The sequence below is a fragment of the Sturnus vulgaris genome, chromosome 1, assembly GCF_052056855.1.
Source record: "Sturnus vulgaris isolate bStuVul1 chromosome 1, bStuVul1.hap1, whole genome shotgun sequence".
NCBI lineage: Eukaryota > Metazoa > Chordata > Aves > Passeriformes > Sturnidae > Sturnus > Sturnus vulgaris.
In genome coordinates, this window is record NC_142243.1 from 145,476,374 (window position 1) to 145,500,762 (window position 24,389).

The 24,389-nt window shown below is 41.2% G+C and overlaps 1 protein-coding gene across 1 annotated transcript; it reads left to right on the top strand.

Annotated features, from left to right (window-relative positions):
* The first annotated feature begins 1,303 nt into the window (after window positions 1-1,303).
* Window positions 1,304-18,637, top strand: SQLE (squalene epoxidase). Its single transcript, XM_014870172.2, has 11 exons — window positions 1,304-2,257; window positions 4,342-4,594; window positions 4,885-5,065; window positions 7,620-7,716; window positions 10,848-10,961; window positions 12,570-12,741; window positions 13,533-13,628; window positions 14,138-14,280; window positions 15,377-15,473; window positions 15,942-16,029; window positions 16,788-18,637. The coding sequence occupies exons 1-11, from the start codon at window positions 1,964-1,966 to the stop codon at window positions 16,978-16,980; spliced, it is 1,728 nt and encodes a 575-aa protein (XP_014725658.1). The 5' UTR covers window positions 1,304-1,963; the 3' UTR covers window positions 16,981-18,637.
* Window positions 18,638-24,389: the final 5,752 nt, after the last annotated feature.

A 24,389-nucleotide genomic window follows, 5' to 3' on the forward strand; every position in this document is an offset into this window, starting at 1 on the left:
AAGTAGAAAAACCTGTGTTTGATCTCTTTAGCTCACAGGATCTTTACTTTTAGCTTGAACTGACTGATCCAATGAATGAACCAGAGCCCCATCTCTTAATGGCTTCCAATTTCATCTGGATTTATTCAGAAGTGTCAAACTGGTTTAATCTCATTTTACTGAGAAGCTACCAGATGTTTCTCCCCTCTTCAAAATCTACTCCATTTTACCACTGCAAAGATCTCATCTTCTTTAGCTCCATGTGGGTGTGATTGGTTTTGATTATTCTTTCACCAGTTCCTGCTGAGGTCCTGTCTTGTTTCACAGGTTCCTCACTTTCAAATATTGTTATGCTGTGATAGACAGACATGTTTGATATTGGTGCATTGCAACAGGTACACAGCCCAAGAAAAGTGCCTCTTGGAGGAATAGGAGGACACAGGTTAGTACCCTTGAGTTCAATGCTAGAAGAGGAAGCTCAGGTTAATCTTTGGCTGCATCAAAAGTAGCGTCGCCAGCAGGATGAGAGAAGAGGTTCTGCTCCTCTGATCTGCTGAGATCTCACCTGGAGTGCCCAGGTGAAGAGCCCAACACAAGACACACATGGATCCATTCCAGTGATTCCAGACCAGGGCCACAAAGTTGATCAGAGAAAGTGCAGCACCTCTCTTAAGAAGACAGGCTAAGAGTGATGGGGAGAGGACTCTGGAGACCTTGCAGCACCTCCCAGTATGTAAAGACGCTACAACAAAGCCAGACAACGACCTTTCACAAAGGCATGGAGTGACAGGACAAGAAGGAATGGCTTTAAACTGAAGGACAGTAGATTTAGATGAGATATTAGTAAGAAATCCTTTACTGAAAGTAGTGAGGCACCAGAACAGGCGGCCCAAAGAAGCTGTGGATGCCTGATTCCTCAGAGTGTTCAAGGCTGGGCTGGATGGGGCTTTGAGCAACCCGGTCTAGTGGAACGTGTCGCTGCCCAACCTTCCAATGTCGCTTCCAACCCAAACCTTTCCACGATTTTCTGATTTCTCCGATAGGTGCTGCTTTCCGTCGCGTTCCCCGACCAGGGCACACGCGGCGCCGCCGCCCGCTGTCCTGGGCCTACCAGCGCCCCTCAGCGGCCCCGCCCCTCCCCGTCACCACGGCAACCCCGCCCCGCCCTTCGCGTCACATCGCCCGGCGGCCGCAAGCCCCTCCCTCCCGGCGCTCCCATTGGTCGGCGGCCATAGCGCCATCTCGGCATAGCGCCGCCGATTGGCCGGCGCCGCTGAGGCACGGGCGCGCGGTGGCCGCGGGGCGGCGGCGGCCGTTACTCATTAGCATGGCCGGGGGGCCGCCCCTCCCGCGGGCCGCCCTCGCCATCCCCGTCTGTTGCCCCTCGTTCCCTCCCACACCCCATTCCTGCCGCGAGGCGCCGCCGGGCGCTGGGACCGGGTCAAGAAGGGAGGCAGCGGCACCGCATCTCCCCCCCGTGAGGCTGCTGCGGGGTGCCCTGGCGCGGGCAGGTAGAGCAGAGCATCAGCCGCGCCTCCCTTGGGCGTGCACCGTGCTCCTCCCGCCCCACGCGGCGCCGCCGCCTCATCCCCGGGCGTGAGGGCTCCGGCCGCATCGCCGCCGCCAGCGCAGGAGAGTCCCGGTTCCGAGCGGGGCTGGGCAAAGCGGAGGGGTGACCTGGGGGGCAGTAGGACGAGCTCCAGCTCCTCCGGCATCGTGTGTCCGGGAGGGGGTACTTGAGAAGACGTTTTATATATTTTTTTCCGGTTTCGGAACCTCTGTCCAGGCTCCTGTGGCAGCCTGGCGAGGTGGGGCTTGTTCCTCTTCTGAGGCTCCTTGTTTTTCCATTGAAATCTTCCTATCTTCCATTGGAGGGGAAATCGTCGCTTTTCTATAGACACATTTTTTTCATCCCTTCCACGAAACTATTTTCGGCAGCATCCATCTGCGGTGAAGCTTTGGAGCAGCAACATCAGTGACCCTCATGATGTGGACCTTTCTGGGTATCGCCTCCTTCATTTACGTGTATAAAAAGTGCGGAGACCTGATGAGTTACGCTAATAAGGAGGTGCTTCTCTCCGTGCTGGTGTTTTTCTCGCTCGGCTTGGTGCTGTCCTACAGGTACCACTTCAGGGGGCCCAGGCAGCGGCAGCAGCAGAAGCAGAAGTCACACCTGGGGGTGCTCTCTGATGTGCTCTCAGCCTTGCCGCTGGTTGGCTTCTTCTGGGCCAAGCCCACCTCGGGATCTCAACAAGTTGAACAGTCCAAATCTAGAAAGGTGAGTTGGATGCAGACGCGGCACATGGGGTGCAAGGTCCTGCTGCTCTTCCCTCTGGCCACTGACCCTGTGCCCTGATGAGGGGAAAGAGCTAAGAAAGGGGTGGACAGAGTTTGTCTTTAGATGCTGGATGTTTGATTTGTCATATTTTGTGTTAGTTTTGGATGGCAAAAGAAAGAGTGAAAACTTAATTAAGTGGTAGACCAGGGGTTTTCTAGCATCAAAACAAATATGTTTTAAGAAAGATTTGGAGTAAAGGATTATTACAGTAGCAGAAAAATATGTTCAGTTGCCAGTCTGTTGTAGAGATGAAGGACTGGAGAATCTCTCCTGTGAGGAAAGGCTGAGTGACTGTCCAGCCGGCAGAAGAGAAGGCTGTATGTAAATACCTGAAGGGAGGATACAAAGAAGGCTATGCCAAGGCTTTTTCCATCGATGCCTGATGACAGGATGAGAGGTGACAAGCACAGAATGAAACAGAGGATGTTTGCTCTGAGCATCAGGAGGCACTGTTTACTGTCAGGGTGTCTGAGCACTGCACCATTTCCCAGAGAGGTGGAAGTGTCTCCATCCTTGGAGGTATCCAAAACAGGGCCCAGGCCAGTCTGCTCTGACCCAGCTTGAACAGGGGCTTTGGACCCCATGATGTCCAGAAACCCTTTCCAACCTCTGCCATTCTGTAACTCTCTGATGAGCTTACTGATATTTATGGATAAAACACATTTGTTTATACAGCTGCAGATAGTTACTGGGAAATGATTGCTGACCTATTGCTTGTACAATAGGTACAGGACCTGCTCAGATAGTCAGTGTTTTCTTGAGCCCAGCATGAGCCTTGCTGTGGAGAGCTGTAGGTGGTGCCTGGAGCTTAGCTGGAGTCCTGCCATCCAAGACTATGAACTGGGCATAGATATCCAGTACATCTGTAGTCAGCACTATTTGGCTACTTCCCTGCGTACATCTGGGCATTTTCACATGAGCACTGACCCCTTACACAGAAGAACATGAAACTGGTTTTGGCTGCCAGTCAAAGGTTTTTGATTTTTATTATGTTTTTCTCTTAAAGCCTGCCTTTACCAATTTCTTGTGTTACCTGAATTCAGATACTTAGTTTTGCACTCTCTTGCTGCAGTGTAGATATAAACATGACACTAGGCCACTAGAAATTCTGGTGTCAGTGTGTTTCACTGATGCAATGGTATTTTTAACAATGTCAGCACTGCAGTGCTGAGGCATTTGTGAAAGACTGAGTTGAATTCTCATCTGCCTGGAGAAATGATTTGCAGCTTTGCACTGGAGTTGCCCTTAAAATTCTTTTTTATTTTGAAGTGTATGTGATTAAGTGCTGTTGGGAAGGTTCTATAACAGAGCTGGTTTAAAATACCAGTTTCTGCATTAACTGATGTCCAGTCCAATATATGTCAATTCTTAACAGCTTTAAATGTAGATGAATGGTGATTTTGCTTATACTTTTAGGTGTCAGATGAGTTTTCATTTCAGAACCACTTCTTAAAAGCATTTCCCAGGCAGCTGCTTCTGCTGACACTTTTCCATTCTCAATATTACCATAAGTTGCTGTTTTGTTAGTTAGATAGGTTCACTTAGAGTATAATTAAAAGAGTATGTTTTCCAGAGAAATACATTTTCTGATAAATCTAATACCTTTTTCATTGTCAAGTGCTAATGCCTCCATGCTGGAGTGGTTCACTGGCATGAAGGTGTCAGTTTTTGTAGGACAAGAATATGGGACAGCCTTTTCTTACTGCCTTTTCTAGCAGCTTTCAGTCTCTCTGACAGTTTTGTTTGTGGTTTGTCTTTGATCAGCAGGACAGGTTTAAGCTAGGGTCTTGATTTTGTTTGCAGTGGTGTTGTTTTTTCTTTTCTCTGCTTGTTGTGCTTTTGTTGCCTTTTAGAGTATGACAGATCCAATTTTGGATAAAACTAAACTGCAAGATGCCTTCCAACTGCTAATGCACCCTCAGTACCCTGGCTCAGAGTAGAGCTACTCCAAAGTCAGCCCTCTTGACAAGGTTGTGGTGCAGATCCATTGGCATGTGTAACTTTCTTGTCTTTGTTTTCTGAAGGGTAAAAGAGAAGTGAACTTCTCGGATGTATATCTGACAGAGACTGCTCCAAATACAGCGTTGTCACTCCAATGTGATCCAGAAATTATCATTGTGGGATCAGGTGTCCTTGGTTCTTCCTTGGCCACGGTGCTGTCAAGAGATGGAAGAAAGGTGACTGTGATAGAGAGGGATCTGAAAGAACCTGACAGGATAGTTGGAGAATTGCTGCAACCTGGAGGATTTAATGCTCTTCGAGACTTGGGTCTTGAAGGTGGGTACATTTCAAAATGTAAATAGATCTGTAATGCAAGAGTTACTACACTCAAAAATGTATTTAGTAAAAGTATGCCTACATGAAAAATTAAGAAAAACATTATCTGCACTTAACATTTGAATTAAAATTGCTTGTGTATTTCCAGTTTGCTATTTTGAAAATGCTCTTCTTTCAACGTGTGTATTTTGCTTAGGAAAACTGGACCCTATGTAAAGAAATGGCTTTAATAAATAATTAGGCTTTCTTAAAGGCTTGTTTTAACCCATCTGTTGGTTTATATCTTGCAGATACGGTAGAAGGTATTGATTCACAAATAGTAAATGGTTACATAATTCATGACCTAGAGAGCAAGTTGGAGGTTGAGATTCCTTATCCAACATCTGAAGACGGACGCGTGGCCAGCGGAAGATCTTTTCATCATGGCCAGTTTATCATGGGCCTCCGAAGGGCAGCTATGGCAGAGCCCAAGTGAGTCACGTTGTGGACAGCACAGTTGGGATCCAGAGATTCAGAAGCATTGTTCCCATCATTTCCATGAGATTTCTTAACCATTTCCCAACACGGAGGGCTTTGATGAACAAGAGTGAGAGAAAGTAGCAGCTATTGTGCTTTCTGTAGACAAGTTCATAAGTTAACATACACATCACATATGTCATATATATATAACCCTTTGGGACAAGTTACTCTTTAGGGGAGTATGGGCTTTAAATATTAGGCAAGGTATTTGGTTATCTGTGTGAGAGAACAGTTCGCAGGTTTGATTCTCTTCTGCTGATTCTTGAGTTTGGCATTTTTTGATCTTGGTGAGCAGTGCACAGAACTTCTTTGGACAAGGCACGAGTGGCAAATCTGGCATGATTTTTTAGATCACAGAATAGTTTGGGCTAGAAGGGATGACCTTTAAAGGTCATGTAGTCCAACCTTCCTGCACCACTGGGTAGTAGTATGTAGCTTTTCCACTGATGTTATCAGTGATGACAGAAATCAAGATTTACATTTGTATGTTGTTTTGCTTTCTTTTCTGACAAGAAGTGAGCCAAAGTAACTAGAAAGGAGCACTAGATGGAAGTACCTCTTTCCAGTTAATAACTTGTATGATTCAGAGTCTTGAAGACAGCTTCTTTTCATAATGAAAAGAAAAATTTGGTGTTTTCTTTTGACTCTTTTCTTCCTTCTATGAAAGAGATGAGAAGTAAACTTTTATTGAAATAGAATAGATTCTAGGTGCTGATTTCTGTGTGGTATTTTTTTTTGTATTGTCTTTTTTTCCCCCCCTTAATTTTTTCCCCTAAGAATGTCATAATGCCATATGTCCCTTTGCAAGGACATATGGCATTATTATATTTTTACCTAACATCTTTATTCTAAGCAAGAAATCTGCTTTCTCCTTTCATATTTTTTATATCATATAAGTTACTAAAAGTGGCACTAAAGATAGAAGCTTTGTAGTATAGCTGAAATTAATGGTGACTGTGTTCACTAGCTCTGAAAGCTAAAGTCTTTTTGAGGCTCTAAGTTCAATGAAATTTGGGCATCTGGCATGCTGGGCTCAGCTTGTGGGAAAAACTCCAGCAGCTATACACAGTCTTTGAAGGAAAAACTTGCAAAAATCAAGTTTGTGACTTGAATTAAATTCTTTCCCATTTCCCACGCACTCTTGAATATTTGTTTTGTGTATGCTTCCTTGTCATTTAATTTGTGGCATAGAAAACTGCATGTTTATGTGCAGTGAAAGATCAAGAACTCTTAATAGTGCCAGGAGATTTTGGGTTTTATTACACAGCTTTTGAAGATACAGGGGATAATTATTACTGATTAGAATATCCAGTTTATAAGCACTAGGCAATATGAATGTATTTCAGATAAGTTTTTTTGCAGCAGAAGGAGGTAGGGCATCATTGTTTCAGATAACTAATTATATATAAACTCACTTATAGTGGATGAGAATGAGAAGAAAAAGTGAGCACTTAGGCAGGTAACTGAAATGACAGCTGTAAAAGAAACTTAGTCCTGCCAATAGGATCTGCAGGACTCTGATTTCCTGGTGTGCTGCTGCAGTTCCTTGTTCTTGAGGTTTCTGTTGTGTTCTCACTCATAACCATTCATATTTTGATAGAGCCAACGTGCCTGTTGCCTCGCAGATTAAGCCAGTCATGATCTGCTCTGAAATGTCTATGCTGGATGCTAGGAAAAAAAAAGTTAATTGAACTGCTTGTATTTCTTCTAAGAGCCTAAAATAGCAAGCTGTTTTATTCTCACGTGCACCCTTAGCTCAGTTCTTAAAGTTGTGGAATTACATCTGGATATAAGTTTACAGAGATTTAATTTCTGAACTCAAAACAGCTCTGGTTGGGAGATAGAAGCAAGGGATGCTCTGCTCAAACATAAGTGTTAGCAGAACTTTAAATGCATAAATAGAAAAAACACAAGACTCTATTCTCAATTCCTGAGGTGACAGCCTAGATATCTGTGTCCTAAACAGGTTAGGTTAGTTTGGACTGAGTTTGCTCTGAGAATTATATGCCTTATTTTTATCTAGTGTTCATGTTAAGGGTTTACGTGCTGCTGATTCTGTTCTTTAATTCTCCTCGGAGTTAAGTCTCCCCTGCACTGTCAGCGATTCTTAGCTTTTAGCTGGGATTACTCAGTCAGCTCCCTGATTTCTGACCATTATTAGGTGTGAAACTCACCTCAGCATCTCTCACGGGGCTATGGGGTACAGCCGGGGCTATGGGGTACAGCCGGGAACTCTACTAAGTGCCAAGGTGTTTATGATAAACAGTACAGTTTTTAGAATATTCAGGTGTCAAACAAAAGGCTTGGTCAAAGTGAAATTTGTGACCAGCACTTTTTGACGTTTAATGTAGCTTCAGAAAGTGTTCAAGAGCCCTGTTTTTGCAAAATTTAAACTGTTTTGGCAGAGACAATATTGTTGAAAATTTGGTTTTCTTTCTGTGTCTAGTGCCTTGAAATGCTGGCATCGTTAATCCTCTTGTGTTTTAACCCTTTTGTTTAATTTCAGTGCAAAATTCATTGAAGGGACTGTGTTACAGTTACTTGAAGAGGATGACTGTGTTGTGGGCGTTCAGTACAAGGACAAAGAAACTGGAGACACTAAGGTAAGAGTTTTCTTTTACAAACTTTATTAACCCATTGAGAAAATTGATGGTTGCTTTATATATATAGTTTTTTAAAAGGTTGTGTTTCAGAGCACTGGTACAGAAATAATGTCGTTATCAAGAAAGCGAAAGAATTTAATAAAGGGAGATTATTTTCTAGTGCATACAGTCTGGGAATATGGGAATTATTGTTATAACTTCTTATGAAGCTTCTGCTTTCAGTTGCTCTGGACAATTCAGTTCATTATTTGTTTCATTATTCATATGTCTGGAGTTTAAAATTTTTCAAGAGTTCTTGGTGAAAGAAACAATATATTAAGATTTGTGCTTTGGCTGTGTGTAGTTGTCTGCATTTCCATATATACTTCCACCATCTAGTGAGGGACTGAAAATGAAAAAGTTACCTATTCATAGTTCTGTCTGAAAGTTCTGTCTTGTCATCTTGGATGGCAGAAAGAATTTTGGCATATTTTAATGCTAAAATGCTGGCTAAATGCCATGAAACTGTGTGAACTTAAAAAGTTTAGGAAAGACCAGTCTGGGTTTAACCCCTGTACTGAAGTTCTGGATATGCTGCCTATTCTCCAGGAAAACCAGATTTGTAATCTTCTTTGTGGACTTGGAAGTTCCTTTGTTGCCTAAAGTTATGTAGATGTACTCTGATGGGAAAGATAGAAATCTGCCTATGCCCTGCTCCCCTCCTTACTAGATGGAGAAAATTCCTGAGTAGCTGGAAGATCCTTCTCTGAGGATTATTAACATCTTTCCATCTCTAAGTCATTTAGGAATGGGACTGGTGGCACAGAACCATATAGGAGAGAGCCTTTTAAAAGTACTTGCCAAAGCTGTAGGGGAGTAAGCTGGTTTTAGACTGCCCTCAGGCAAGTGCCATTTTAGCCCACTTGACGGCTAAGTGCTGCAAGAGAGCAAAGTAACAACATCCTTGACCTCTCTGGAGGTAGCTGGAGGAGGAGTGAGTTCCAAGTCGTGTGCCTTGGTCTGTCCAACCTGTCATGTAATATGAATGAAACTGTTAGGAAATCCCCTCTAGGAGAACAAGCCACTGAATCACAGGCATGGGAAAGACAGGAAGTTTGGAGAGGAGGAGGATTTTTTACATGGGAAAGGGTGTTGGGGTTTATTTCCCAAATTCAATTGGCTTTATCATTCAGCAACATAGAAGGGTGGTTTTGTTTTATTTTGTTTGAGGGTTAGAAGGTGAACAGGTATATTTTGTTTTAAGTTCTGTTTTTAAGCTTCACACACTTATGGATGTTGTTGTTGTAATTTAAAGTGTTGACTTATTTGACCAGCAATAGAGTGACCAATATTCTAGCTTGCATCTTTCAGGAAAGTCTGTTCTAAAGAAAGGCCTTAAGTTTCCTTATATACTGGAGCTAAACAAATTGATGTTTTGCTCTGAATGCTGAAGTTCTGTGACTGGAGAGAGCTGTTTCATTTGCTGGCTTAGATCTCCTTTGGTTTTAGAAATCTAGTATATCAGAAATTTCTATTAAACATTGTCTATTTACTGTGTGTCCCTGCCTGTGAGTTTTTACAGCTAGGAAGCTCTTAGCTGAATAAAAACCCCAAACTCAAGCCTGCTTACATTCCTCAGCCTGATTTTATAAAGAAAGGAGGCTGATCTGTATTGTGAGTTTGTGTTTTTCTGTTCTTTCCATCCTACATTCTCCACCACGTTACTGCTGAGATTTTTATTCTCTTAAATGAGGTTCAAATTAGCTGGTATGCTGAAGGTCAACTTAAAAATTTTTTCGAAACTAGGCACCTGTTTATTGTGTTGACTGTGGAAAAATTGCAGCATGAATGTTCCATTCATTAGACAGCAGGAAACTGATATGGACAGGTGACTTTGGTTGAATTGCAGGAATAATTAGAGCTTGCAATCATCCAAGCTAGGAATCCATAGGAAAGAGGTTTTGTTAACTCGACTCAGGAGCTCACTTCTATAAGCACAGACACCATAAAATATGTTTTACTTTAGTCACATCTACTGTCATCTGATATTGTCCAACTGCCCTTCATGCAGCAAAAGATGTTAAGGTTTGTGTGGCCAAGTGGAGTCAGACTTGATCCTTGTGAGTCCACCCCAGCTTGGAGTATTCTATGATTTTATGAATTCACTCCAATATTGGTGGCAACTGCTTGTAGAGGAACTCTCCACAGAGTGACTCACCCATACAATAGTAAAAGATTTCCTAGGAGTACTAGCAAAACACAATGTTCTTTTTTTTGCCTTGCTTACAAACTGAAAGCTTAAAAGGAGAAATATGTTTTATTGCTTATGCCAAGCATATGAAATCACTGAAAGCTAAGGACTAATGCTTGTGGTAAATCTATTGTCATTTGAAGTTTGGTCACTGAACATATTGGCACTGAGAAAGCCGTAGGTAGAAACACCGATCTTCAAATGCTTCCTAGTATAATATTGTTGTTATATGACCATAAAAGGCATAAAAATACATTTTAGTAATTGCAATTATTTGCTTATGTTTGAGAACAATGTATGTGTTAAACATTAAGAATTTGCACAGACCTTCAGGCTGAACCTGATCAGTTTACTCAGATTTGTATTTTGTCCATATATATGCTATTTGTTGTAGTTCCTAACTGGAACTGCTCAGAGTTCCCTGCTTGGTCTTTTAAAGAAGAGCCTATGTGCTTATAGCTTGTCAGTTTGTTATACTTTGGTTTGATTTTCTTTAGTTACTTATGCATAGTTGTTTAATTTGAAATTCTTGTTGTTTTGGGTTTTTTTTTGTTCTAAAGAGCATTACAGCCTGAATTGAGCAAGTACTCCTCTTTATTGTATTTTTTAAATCCAAGTTTCTACACAGCTCCTATATCTGTGTTTTCTGAATGCATGTCTGAAAAATCTGGAGTATATTGTTAGAACAGCTTGTGTAGCAAATAGATAAGCATGAATGCAAGGAAGGCAAACCCCACAGTTCTTAATACATATGTTGTTAATATGGCCTGTGATCCTCTTAGATGTTTATTGTTTTTAAAGCATTTAATTTACAATTGCAAAGGAGATCTTGGGAATTTCTTTTCATTGTTCTGAACCAAAATTGACAGTGTCATAACTTTATTTTTAATTTATGCTGCAGGAACTTCATGCTCCACTTACAGTTGTAGCTGATGGCCTTTTCTCCAAATTCAGGAAAAACTTGATCTCCAACAAAGTTACTGTTTCATCTCATTTTGTTGGTTGCATTTTGAAGGTAACATTTATGTATAATATTATATAAACCACTATGCTGCTGCTTCTTAAAGCGGGTCTGAATTTCACTAAGTATGTTGTTCATTTCCTTTTCCAACAGAATCAGTTAGAACTATGCTTTTAGGTATTTATCCAGATGTTCTGTCAGTTTCTGTGTACCTTTGAAGTGCTTGGAAATTTTGTTCTATGTTTTTAACTCTTAAAGTATTGATGCATATTCGGTCCCAGCTCTAGGATAGTTGAACTTCTTACTGTGTCAGACTTAACATATTAGGTACAGTTATAGATCAGATTTTCACCTCTTAAAACGCTTATGTATCTCTGAGCCTGCTGTGGTTTTTTTTTTTTTTATTTTTAAAGTGGATATTTTTGTTAAAAGTTAAGATTTTTGATTTTAAGAGTACAAGGTTAACCTTAAGGATATAGTTGAACAAGAGAGTATTTAAGAAAATGGGCTGTGATTCAGCATAACTACATTAAACTGAGCTCTAGACTCACTAAACTAGTTCATAGAATTTTTCTTTTTTAAAGAAAAAACATTTCAGTGTCTTACAGCACATGTAGCGCTACCTTATATTAGTGCTATGTCTTATTTAGCACTAAGCTCTGGATCAGAAGCAGGCACCTTTGTAAATCCAGAACCCAACTGGTAAAATTGTGTTTTAACAGGTTTGTGTTAAGATACTGGTGCCTAAGATGGTGACAGTCCTCCTTCTTTTTTTTTTTTTTTTTTTTAAACAGTAGTTACTGTATTTGTTCAGGGAGTAAAAATCTTGAGTTTTAGATCATCCTATAAGCTGTGAGCCAAACCACCTATGTTTTCTACTCCAGAAGGGCACTCAAACTGTGCTCCTGCCTGAAGATGGGGTACCTTATAACCAGGTACATATTTGCCTTCAGGACCTATAAACTTCAAGAGAGAAAGTGGTGTCCTGGTTTTGGACTGGGAATCTGGGTTGGTAGCTGGGTGACTGGAGAATCCAGGTAGAAATCCTGTCTGGATCTTTCACTCTGTGTCTGCTGCATTAAATGATGCATTAGCAGCAAGAATAATTAAGGGAGAATGAATGGAAGCTAACAGTATTTTCACTAGGCTGAGAACACTGACTGATAGGAACTTCAGCACTTTTTGGGTCTCTAATCCAGTTATCACTGCCCAAGTTTGTCTACTTTTGGAATCTCCTTTAAGACCTCATTAGATAGGGCCCTATGATTCTTTTTCTGTTGGTAATTATATTTACCTTAGTGGATTTCTTTCCTTCCCACTACTTTCTTTATGAAAAGAAAACAAAATGATCCTACTGAAAAGTACTACATGGATTACATTACAGGTTTTCAGTGGCATATATTAAATATTGGTGAGGTATTCAAGTGAAATGGATAAGTTAGCGGTTCTAGTAAATACTAAAACGTATTGGCAAAATAATTATTGCTACACTGAAATTCAGAACTTTATTTTTGAAAACATTTCTTCATTTAAGAAAATTATAACGCAAACTTATACAGGATTTTAGTTTAAAGTGTTTTAGAAAATCATTTCATATGTCTGATGTTTAATACCCTTTCATTAATCAGTCTCAATCTTTCTTCCTTTTCTTTCTTTTTTAAGGATGCATCACAGTTTAAAGCTAATTATGCTGAACTTGTTTTAGCTAAAACGAGTCCAGTGCTAATCTATAAGATTTCTTCAACTGAAACTCGGGTTCTTGTTGATATTCGAGGGGAAATGCCAAAAAATTTAAAAGAGTACATGATTGAGACCATTCATCCTCAACTACCTGGTAAGTCTGGAAAGACTTCTAGAGAATTGTCACATTTAAACATGTCAAAAAAAAAGACAGATTTCATTGAATTCATAGAACTGTGTGGCTTTTTCCATGTCTGCAGTCACTTTTTCAGAAACCATTCACCCTTCTTTAGTTCCACACAACACCACACAACAACACATGAAAGTTTGTTCAGCTCACATCTGTGAGGTCAGCAATTCAGAAGGATTATATAAGCTCTGGGCTCCCCAACACAGGAAGGGCAGTGACTTATTGGAATGAGTCCAGAGGAGGCCACCAAGTTGATCAGAGAGATGGAGGGCTCCTCCTGTGAGGCTTGGATTTGTTCAGTGTGGAAAAGAGAAAGCTTTGGGAGGACCTAATTGTGGCCTTCCAGCACCTGAAGGGAGTCTACCAGAGAGATGGGGCAGGACTATTGACAAGGGCATCAGTGACAGGACAGGGGGGAATGGGTTCAAATAGAGAGTGGGTTTAGATTAGAGGTTAGGAACAAATGATTTCCTGTGAGGGTGGTGGGACACTAAAACAGGTTGCTCAGGGAGGCTGTGGCTGCCGCATCCCTGGAGATGTCCAAGGCCAGGTTGGATGGGGCTCTGAGCAGTCTGGGCTAGGGGAAGTGTCTCTGTTGACAGCAGGGAGTTGGCACTACGTGATCTTCAAGGTCCCATTCCAACCCACACCATTCTATGACTCTGTGGTATCTCTAAAAAGAGATTAAAATGGATTGTGTACAAATTATTTGCATTTTTGTCTAACTACTGTTACTACAATATTGGTTGTTGCAGATCACTTAAAGGAACCATTCTTAATAGCAGTTCAGAATGATCGTTTAAGGACTATGCCAGCCAGCTTCTTGCCTCCTTCAGCTGTTAACAAAAAGGGTGGGTATTATGAAATAAAAGAGAAAAGGCTTTGTAAGCATCTTCTGGGGCATAGGACTCTGTCCTAGGCGTATATTTGTTATTCAGTACAACAGTCTCTTCTATAAAATGTGTACCTTTGGCAAAATTTAACTGGAATGTTTACATTGACACCAGATGTTAAATCAATGCCTGCTTTATCTCTAAGTTTAATTTACTCAGTTGCTCAAGTTTATGTAAGTGTGGCTTTTCTGAGAAAAAATAAGAAATTAAATAAATTAACTTTAAAAGTGTGTTCTTTGACGCTATAGGGAAAAAATAGTTTCACCTTGATTATCTTAAAGCTGTTTTAAGCCTTTTAATTTAAAGACATACTTCGTGGTTTTTGTTTTTTAATTTCTAGTTGTTATATATCTTATTTTCTGGTGGGAATGAATTCCTAGTAAGTTTCATGTTTTTTATAGAGGATTTGAATTTTAAGATTCCATAACAGTTATGCAGTACCCTATTGTTTTTTCTCTTCTACCTAGGTGTTCTTCTCTTAGGAGATGCATATAATATAAGACACCCTCTAACTGGTGGAGGAATGAGTGTTATTTTAAATGATGTTAAAATATGGAGAAGTTTGCTCCAGGATATCCCAGACCTTTATGAAGATTCTGATGTTCTTAAGGTGATTCTTAATTTTGGACTTATTTTATACAGCTTTGGCTGCAATTTAGTGACACACTTCTAAGTTTCATGCAACATAGGAACAAGTAAGTTATTGGTGAGGCATAGCAATTTTCAAAGGCTTGGCTAGAATGATGAGATACGAGGCATTCACCAGTGGAGATGTGGTCTGTAACTGCAGTGCTGTGTGGCAAGAGGGAGTTCAAAACTGCACACTGACCTGCTGTGTTTTACTTAAGGAGACTGGTGTGCTGTGTCTAGTCAGGATGCTTTGCTAGGATAACCTTATATTCCTGTTTTAATAGGGTATTTTTAATATGATCTAAATGTGGTGGGTTTGAACCATTATACTTGTGTGAGTGGAACTTGTGCAATAATGAGCTTGTGTACCCAGTCTTTCAAGAGACATCTCAGCCCCCACTGGCCTCTTGCTTGCTGCATAAATCTGAGTAGTAAGTTAGAGGGATCCTTCTTTCCCAGGATCTGCTCCATCAGTGTTCATACAAGGTTTATTTTTTCAGTGATACTTAGTTGCAAAATTCTGATAAGTAAATAATAAGATTTCTTACAAATTTGTTTACTGCTTTTAATGGGGTTAGGCATATTGTCTTGGCTAATTTACAGGTAGTATAATTGTAGACTACAAGTAGATGATTCAAAAAGTGTATTTGAAAATTGAAAAGCACTTAGAGGAGCGCTCTGTGTGTCAGGACTTACCTGACTACATGGAGATACTTTATGGCAGCTAGTCACCTCGGATTTCCAGTCATTTCCTATTTATTACTAGTCAATTGAGGGAACTAGCTGAGCATTATCCTTCAAGTTTCAGCTGCATACCAGACAATTCCTGTAGGATGAGATCAAACATGCTCTGGAAATATCTTTTTCCCCACTCTGTTTAAGGTAAGGGGAGCCTGGTTAACTGGTTCAACAAATTTTTGAAATTCCTTGATGACCTAGCTAGGAATCAATCTAGCATATCACTAAATCCCTTCTACATGTCCATGTGCATGACTCTTGCCACCTCACCTCTTTTGGGAATCTTTTGAATGTTCCTTTTTATTTACTGACAGAAATAATTCTTTTTTTCTTTCCAGGCAAAAAGAACATTTTACTGGTCAAGGAAAAAATCTCATTCTTTTGTAGTGAATGTTCTTGCCCAGGCACTTTATGAACTCTTTGCTGCCACAGATGGTAAATATATTTTAAAGATAACCTCTAATTAACTGCAACTTGGTAAATAAACATGACTGGGAAGGGGATGTCCATGTCTCTCTGTGTGTGTATATATATATATATGTATGTATATTGTTATATATGAAAAATATATAAATCAAAGAATTTTAGTAAGTTTTCTTGTGTTCTCTGCCTAGTTTTTTAGACAAAGTTTTAGCAATGTGAAGGCAAGTATGGAGTTAGGACTAAATAACAAACCAAAAAAACCCCTCTAAAACAAAGAAAAAAATAGTCAGTTAATACAAAAATACGTAGGTATTCTGTAAGACTGTCTTTTGTATAAATAAAAGCAGCTTAAAGTTCAGCTGAATTGAACAGAACAACAGCTACCAAAGTCCTGGATTTAATATCAGTATCGTGCATGCAGAAAAATGTTTCAGTATATGTTGATTATATTTGTTTTATTCATTTTAATGAATTTTGTAGATTCCTTGCATCAGCTAAAGAAAGCCTGTTTCCACTACTTCAGACTTGGAGGAGAATGTGTCTCAGGTCCTGTTGGATTGCTCTCAGTGTAAGTTCACTATGCTGGCAATGGTTATTGTGAGTCCCTGAGAGATCTTCTTTGCTCCCCACCAGGCAGCTCAGCACGGGGAGCATGGCCCACAGGAGCCTAGATTTTAAGATTATATTAAAGGTTGGGGCTTTATTAGAAACTGTGTCTTTAAAGAGCTTTTTGGTTTTTTTCCCTGCATAAAAAAGGGCACTAAAAGCTGGTGGCTCCTAGCCTAGGTGGCACAGGAATTTAAGTAAGGGAGAGGGGTCCAGAACATCTGGTGAAGATGTTTCCTCCTTGACAAGCTCAGAGTAGTGTGTTGGGTGAGGCCTTACATAAAAAGTTGTTAGGAACAGGGAAATGTCTGGTTATGAAGGTGTTTGAATGACCCCTCAGAAACTTGTGAATGCACAGTAAATCCTACTACTCTGAACATAGGAGAATATGTGCTTTTATGTTTCTCTCCTTTTGGACTGAGAGCTTAAACTGAAAAGCCTGTTTAAAATATTCCTCTAGGGGAAGATAAGGTGGACAAAGAGTACTAGAAATGAAGAGAAAGCAGCAGTGTTGACTGTGCTGTAGAAGGGAATGCACAGTGTGGAGCAGCCCCAGAGAACCAAATTTGTATTTTTCAGTGGAGTTGGCAGAACCAGATCTGCCTAAATCAGAAGGGGATGTGTGGTCCTGAGTAGAGATCTGTATTTGTAAAATGGAAGTTTTTCAGTTCTTTCTGATTCTGTTTATTTACTAGTTTTATCTGTTTCTTTTTAATGCAGGTTATCGCCTAAACCAATGGTACTGATTGGCCACTTCTTTGCTGTGGCCTTGTATGCTGTTTATTTTTGCTTTAAGTCAGAGTCCTGGATCACCACACCTCGAGCAATTTTCAATAGTGGAGCTATTCTTTACCGGAGCTGCTCTATAATATTTCCACTTATTTACTCTGAAATGAAGTATTTAGTCTATTAAAATCCAGGGGGAAATGACTGGAGGAAGAAAGCATGAAAATCACAATGCCTTCAAAGTCTTTGGACATGTACTATTTAATATTGTATTATGTTCGCCTCAAAATACAATTTCCTTGATAAGGTTTTAACTTAATTTTGATTTTGTGGTTATATTCTTATATGTAAATATTCTTTTCTTTGCAATTTAAGTTCAAAAAGGAGGTAGCTGTTTACAAGGACCATAATTAAGTGTTGACGTGGTAGATAATTGCCAGTTTTGACAGAATTTCTTTCCTGCTTTATGCATTGCTGAGTGCACCACTAATATTAATAAACTGAGAAGTGAAAACTGTAAACCATATGCTGCTATTATCCTTCATGCTTTTTTCTGTTCAGTAGCTCCATAGACTTTATTACTGTGAAATATTGTAACATTCTTGATCTGGTTGTTTCATTAGGATTTGCATCTGTTCTGTTTCAGTTGCAGATAAGATACTGGTCTGTTGATGCTTAAAAGGACACTGTAAAGAATGTCAGATCTTAATGTGTCACTGTATCTTTAATTTCAGTTACTGTTGCAAGTGCCATGTTACTCTTCTGAATTCCTTCTTTACACCAGAATTCATTTTAACGAGTAATTACCCAATCTTTGCTTTGTTGGCTACTGCAATGCACTCAGGTAGTGAAAGCACATGTTCTGAAAATTTCTTCCTATCTCATTTCCTTTTAAAACCTTGAAAGTTTGGGGTTGTTTTGGTTGGTGTGTGTGCAACTGAAGTTTAGCACTGCCATGAACTGAAGCACAGCAACAAACTGTATCCACTGAAACAATTTAAGTCCAGGCTATTTCCAGTAGACAGTAATCTTTAATATTACTTCTGAAAATTAATGAAAAGCACCATGAAAGTGTCCTTTTAATACTTGGAGTGTGGTGGGATTATTTTTCCTGTAGGAATTACTGCATGCTACTAAAGAGTTCATGTCTATTCCTATTGGTCACTATTCCTCTCAATGCCCTTGTTATCAGTGTGATGTCCTTTGCTCTTGTGCATCTGCATTTTCTCTACCTTTCTTAGGATTGTTTGGGTATCACTATATGGCTCTGCTCTTCTGGCTTGCCTAAACAATCACACGTGGCTGCAGGCAACAGTCTGGAGAGTAGTAACAGATTTTGTTCTTCTGTACTGGTGAAACTGTGACTCTACCTTGAAAATGTCAGATTGCATAAGCTGTGTATAAACATGCATTTTATCTTGGACTGTGAAAAAATATCTGTGGAGAGACTTTATTTAGTATTTTATTTGATGGATATTTCAAATGACCTTTTCTTTTCCAGAAGCAAAAGTATGTATATTTTTCTAACCATTATCACTTTTGATACCCTCTTGAAATTACATTCATCATGAATATGTCTATGTTGAAACTTTAGGGTAAAGTACTAATATTTTCAAATATCATTATATATGGTAACTAAATTATGCCCCTTTAAGGGTACACAAAGTTTGCAGAATTTATACAAGTGTTTCCAAAATTTGTCACAATTTTGAAAATACTGATTAATTTTACATTTTTTATTTTTTTATATTATTTGCAGTCAGTCTCTTTAAAGTCATGGATAAAAACTCCTGAGCCAAATACACATCCTCAGCTTACATAAATAAAAAGGTATTATATCTGTAGTTTATTTTTGTTGTGTGTCTCTGATAAAAGAGTTTTGTTAAATTCTGATTTATCTATTTAAAATCTACATATATATCTAAGGAGCTTTTTCCTTTTTTGTCCTACATTTAGTGCCTCGTTAAGTGTCTTGATGATCGGAGTAGCAATCATTTATTGGAAATTGCTGGGGGAGAGACAAATGTTGTATCTATGTGTGGGTGTCTGTAAGAAGGGTCAGCCCGAAAATACGACCATGAAATGGCTGGGTGCCTTGTCCTCAGGACAAGAGGAAGGGCTTGCTTTGAAATATCAAACAGAGTGGGATCATTGGGACACAGGGCAACACAGGATTGGGTTTCTGGCTGAGACTACTGATGAGCTGGTCTTTTGTAGTGATGGCTGGTGGCCTACCAGCTCTGCCTCAGAGAAGAACTGCAGGGCAGAATTTCAGGCTGTGCTCTCTGGTCCCTGACTGCAGTTATTTTCTTCTGGATGCAGAGGTATGTTGGGTGGTGGAGAAGTCATGAAAAAAGCAGTTCTTGAGTCAGCTGAGACTAAGAAGAGTAAAGCTGGCAGTGAGTGAGTAATGTCCATAGGTAAAATGGCCAAGAATTGAATCCAACAGCACCTAGTGCTAAGCCACAGCATGCAGCAGATGGTCTGTAAGAATCCTGACTTTCATTCTCTACACCTATATGCCACAAATAAAGCAACATCTGAAGGTTTTGTCACACAGATTCAGAATCCGAGAGGAGCAGAATGCAGGCATATTTGATGCAACTTTTGAGTTGTCTGTTTTCTAACTCTGAAGATGTTAATTCAAATGTTTTCTACACTGCAACATTTATGTGCAATAATGTGCTGATAGGTAAGTGTTGTGGGCACAAGGAGATAGGAGTTGTGTGATGTGGTTATCCCTCTTCCAGGACTCATGCAGCTCAGCTGCTGGAGAAAGTCGAGGGAGGGAGAGAAGTAGCTACATCGTTGTGAATTTTTAGATGTTCATATGGTGCAGGAGTATGAAAACCTGCTTGTAGTGGAAAGAGGAGATAGTATAATGGAATCATAGAATCTTTAACTTTGGAAAAGACCACCAAGATCATCAAGTCCAAGCTTTGACTGAACATCACCATGTCAACTAAACCATAGCACTAAATGCCATGCCCAGTTGTTTCTTGAACACTTCAGGGGTGCTGAGTCCACAGTTGCCTGAGCAGTCCATTCCAATGTATAACCACCCTTTCATTGAATAAACTTTCTGATGTACAACATGAACTGCACCTGGCACAGACTGAAGCCGTTTCCTCTTGTCCTGTTGCTGATTGCTTGGGAGAGGAGACAGACACTGACCTGGTTACACCCTCTTTTCAGGCAGTTGTAGAGAGTGATAAGGTCCCTCCTGAACCTCCTTGTCTCCAGGCTAGACAACTCCTGCTCCCTCAGCAGCTCCTCACAAGATCTGTGCTCCAGACCTTTCCCCAGCTCCATTGCCCTTCTCGGGCTCACTCCAGCACCTCAGTGTCCTTCTTGTAGTGAGGGGCCCAAGGCTGGACACAGGCTTCAGCTGTGCACTGCAGAAGGAGTAGATGGGAAAGGTGTGTGAGGCATGCTGCCTGTACTGGCTTTCCGTGTGTAAACTGTGCCTTTGCTGTTTCAAAGGCTGCTCACATGCCCTAAAACCGATGTTGCTGTTTGCTGTAATACTGTTGATGCTCATGGGTTGTTTTGTGTCCGTAGGTCATTAATTTACTGTTGGGTCATAGTCCTTGTACATACTGCTCTCTGAAACCAGCTTGTGTATTCTGGACAAAAGTGAAATCTGTTCAATCCAGAATAAATATGGGCAGCTGATAAATTATTCATCCTGAAATTCTGGCTTGCTCAGCATGACAGCACTACATGGAAAATAATGTCAGCAGTTCCTAAACTGTTCTCTGTGAATCTCCAAAGAGCTGCACAAGCTCCTGTGCTGTGCAGACTGAACAGAGGGCATGACACAGTTTGCTGAGACAAAATTATTCAAGGTGCTGACAAAGTATTTTAAATGGTAACTGAAATCCACTGTTAATATAAGCAAAGTAACATAAATAGGAAAAATAATCATGATCACAGAATAATTTGTTTTGGAAGAGATGGCTAAATCTCGTCTATTCCTATGACACTGCAAGGAGCAAGGACATTTTCAGCTAGATAAGGTTGCCCAGAGCCCTGTCCAGCCCCATTCTGAAACGGTTGGATATCTACCTTCCATCTCTGTGGGCAAACTGTTTCAGTGTTTCAACACCCTCATTGTAAAAACTTCTATAAATCAACCCTTTTTCAGTTTTAAACCATTGTCCCTTGTCCTATTGTAACAGGTCCTGCTGAAAAGTTTGTACCCATCCTTCTAATAGAACACCGTCAAGTACTGGAAGGCCTCAATAAGTTCTCCCTGGAGCCTTCTCTTTTCCAGGCTGAACAACTTTCTTAGCCTGTTTTCATAGGAGACTGACTTCATCCTCTAATAATCTTCAAGGTGCTCCTCTGGCCCTGCTTTAACATGTCTGTGTTGTCCTTCCTGTGCTGGGCACCCCAGACTGGATGCAGTTCTCCAGGCAGAGTCTCACAAGAGCAGAGCAAAGGGCGACTATCACCTCCCTTGCCCTGCTAGTCCTGCTGCTTTTGATGCAACCCAGGATACAACTGGCTTTCTGGCTGTGAGTGCACACTGCTGGGTCATGGCCAGACTCCCATCTACAAGCACCTCCAAATCCTTCTTGGCAGGTCTGCTCTCCCATTTGTTCCCTAGCCTTTATAAATACTGGGAGTTTTCTGCTGTCCATCCACTTGAGAGGCATGGAAGAGAGGTTTCCATTGAAGACTGAGGCAAAATTTGTTGAGTACCTCAGCCTTCTCATCTCTTGTTACTATCTTCATGGATTTGCTTTTTTCTTTGACCCTCCTTTTATGATTAACAAACCTGTAAAAGTCCTTGTTGTTCTTTGAATCTTGCCAGGTTCAATTCCAGCTATGTCTTGGCTGTCCTCACTCCGTGCCTACACAACCAAACCTTTTCCCTATACTTTCCCCAGGTTACCTGTCCTTGTTTCCACTGCCTGTTCATTTGCTTCTTGCCCTGTAGTTTGACCAGCAGGTCCCTACTCATCCACACCAGTCTCTTGCCCTCCTTCCCTGATTTCTTGCTCCTGGGCATCAAGAGCTCTTGCACTCCATGGAAAGCATCCTTAACAATCTGCCAACTCTGTTTTGCTGCCTTCTTCCAGGGGGTCCTATTTTTGTCCCTAAAATTCAGGGTCCTGATTTTACTCTTTGCCTGACCCATATTCCTCAGGAGTGTGAATTCCACCACTGCATGACCACTGCAGCCCAGGCTGCCTCCAATCTTGATGTCCCAGATTAGCTCACTGCATTCATGCCCGTCAGGTCCAGCATCATATCCCCTGTGGCAGAGCTATTACCTGGGTCAAGAAGTTTCCCTCCATGCATTCCAGGATTCTCCTGCACAGCTTACAGCTTGCTGTGCTACTTTCCCAATAGATGTCAGGATGGTTGAAGTCCCTGTGCAGGACAGAGTTTATGAGTGCAATGCCTCCTGCAGCTGGAGCAGGAAGGTTTCATCAGTTGGCTCCCCTTCTTCAGTGGCCTGTAGTGACATTAACCACAAGGTTCCCATCTCGATAGCCACACTCCAGTCATGGGATCTGTCCCATGACCAAGTTTCAGCAATGGCAAGTAAGTCACAGCTTTCTAGCAGCACGGTGGCTTCCAGCTTCCGCCCATTGTGTGCATTGGTGTAGGAGCCCTCCAGCTTGGCTGTCAGCTGTGTCACCTTCTTAGAGGGGCACCCCTTAATCCCTTTGAGGTATTTCACTGGTGTTTCCCTGATTGCTTCTATTATCCCAGGTGTCCCTGGCTCATCTCCATAGGATTTACTATGTTCTCCAATGTGGTCAGCACTTCTAGAGCCACTTGTCTGAGGCCCCTCACTAGCACTCTGTCCCTTTAACTTTGGTGCATCCTCCCACAGCTTGTCACAGCTAAGCCTGATATTATGCCTCTTCCCTGGCATGTCCAGTTTAAAGCTCTAGCAATGAGCCCCACTGGCTTCTGAGCAAAGAACACATTTTCCTTTTGAGAAAGGTGAATCTCCTCTGATGGCAGCAAGCCTGGTGCTGTGTAAGCCATCCCATTGTCAAAGAAACCAAAATTCTGGCAGTGACACCAGCCACAGAGCCATGAATTAGACTGGGTCCATCTGTTTCTTAGTTCTCTTTGCCAGCAACTGGAAGGATAGAGGAAAAAATGATGTGCTCCACATTCCCTTACAAACCAAGCCAAGGTGCTGAAGTCTTTTTGGATGATCCTTGGGTTGGGATGTTGCAGCTCCACTGCCACCCACATGGAAGACAGTAATGGATAATAGAGCTATGCCATGGAGTTTCCTGGAGTTGTCCTTGAACCTGGACCCCAGCGAGGCTTTCCTAAGACGAGCGTTTATCCAGCATATTAAACCCTCTGTTCCCCTTAGAAAGGAATTGCTTACAACTATAACCCATTTTTCTTCCTCACAGAGATGGTTGTGATGTCTTGTTTAGCCCTTTCTGACCCTGTCAACACCTCTGGTGTAGCTGGATCTTCATCCTCATCACATGTTGTCTAGCATTTCACCTCCAGAGCCTCAAACATATTGTACAGAGACACCTGAGAGTGAGGTGAACAGGGAAGGATTTCATCTGCTGCCCAAGTGAGGACTTCACTTTTTATCCATTTACCCCTTTCTTTGGAGCTCCTGTTTTCTGCCTGCTGGGGGGAAGATACAGGAGACCCTTGATCATATTTTTTTTCTGGTGGTTGTTCCTTTCTCAGGGAGGCAGGTTCTATCAGTCTGTCTCCTTCTCAAACTCCCTGATGCTCCTTAACCATCCTGCTTCCTCTCTTTAACTGTGCCACCAGGCTGAACAAATCATCCACCTGGTCATACAGTTTGTGCTGCTGTCCAATACAAGTGATGATGATGGAATTCAACTGAGTGTGTCATGGAATCACCATGACTGGTCCTCTCCATGTTCCACCCAGTTGGCAGCACCAGATAAAAAGGTAAACAGGATGTTGGAAATTGTTAGTGAAGGGCTAAAGCAAACAAATGATAATTCTGCTTGAAATGGGCCTTTGCACTGACTGGTGTATGGCAAAGCAGGAACTTCAGGCAGAGTCAAGAGAAGCTGCAGAGTGAAGTGTTTGGCCTTTGACAGTATCGTTTTCAGAAGGTAGAGATAGTGAAGGGCCATTGCATCCAGGTCTTAGAGCTTAAAACCATCTTCAAGCACAGGTTACCAAGCCAGCAATGACAAATGGCAGAGCTATGGGTCAAATGCTGAAGTACTCTCGTTAGTGTTAAGGCAATAGGAACACAGGTAGTCAGCAGTTCTTGAGAAGCACCCAGTGGGGTGTGTTGAATACTCATTCAGTTTTAGATGGTGCCACCTATGCTATTAGAGTGGCTAATTTGTTTTTTTCCTGGGAACATACTCAACACCTTGTTTACCTGTGAGCCATTCTTACTTAACTACAGCTTTTTCAGGTTTCTGTGACTAGTTTCTTCCAGATGCAGATTCACATCCTTCATTCGGGTAAGGGCATCTTAACACTCTTTTCCCTGGAGTGGTTTCTGATAGCCCTGATGTAGGGGCTGATACTTATATGGTCCTGAAAATTTGTCTTGCCTAGTCAAAGTACAGAATTGTATGTACAAGCATTGACTTCTAACTCGTG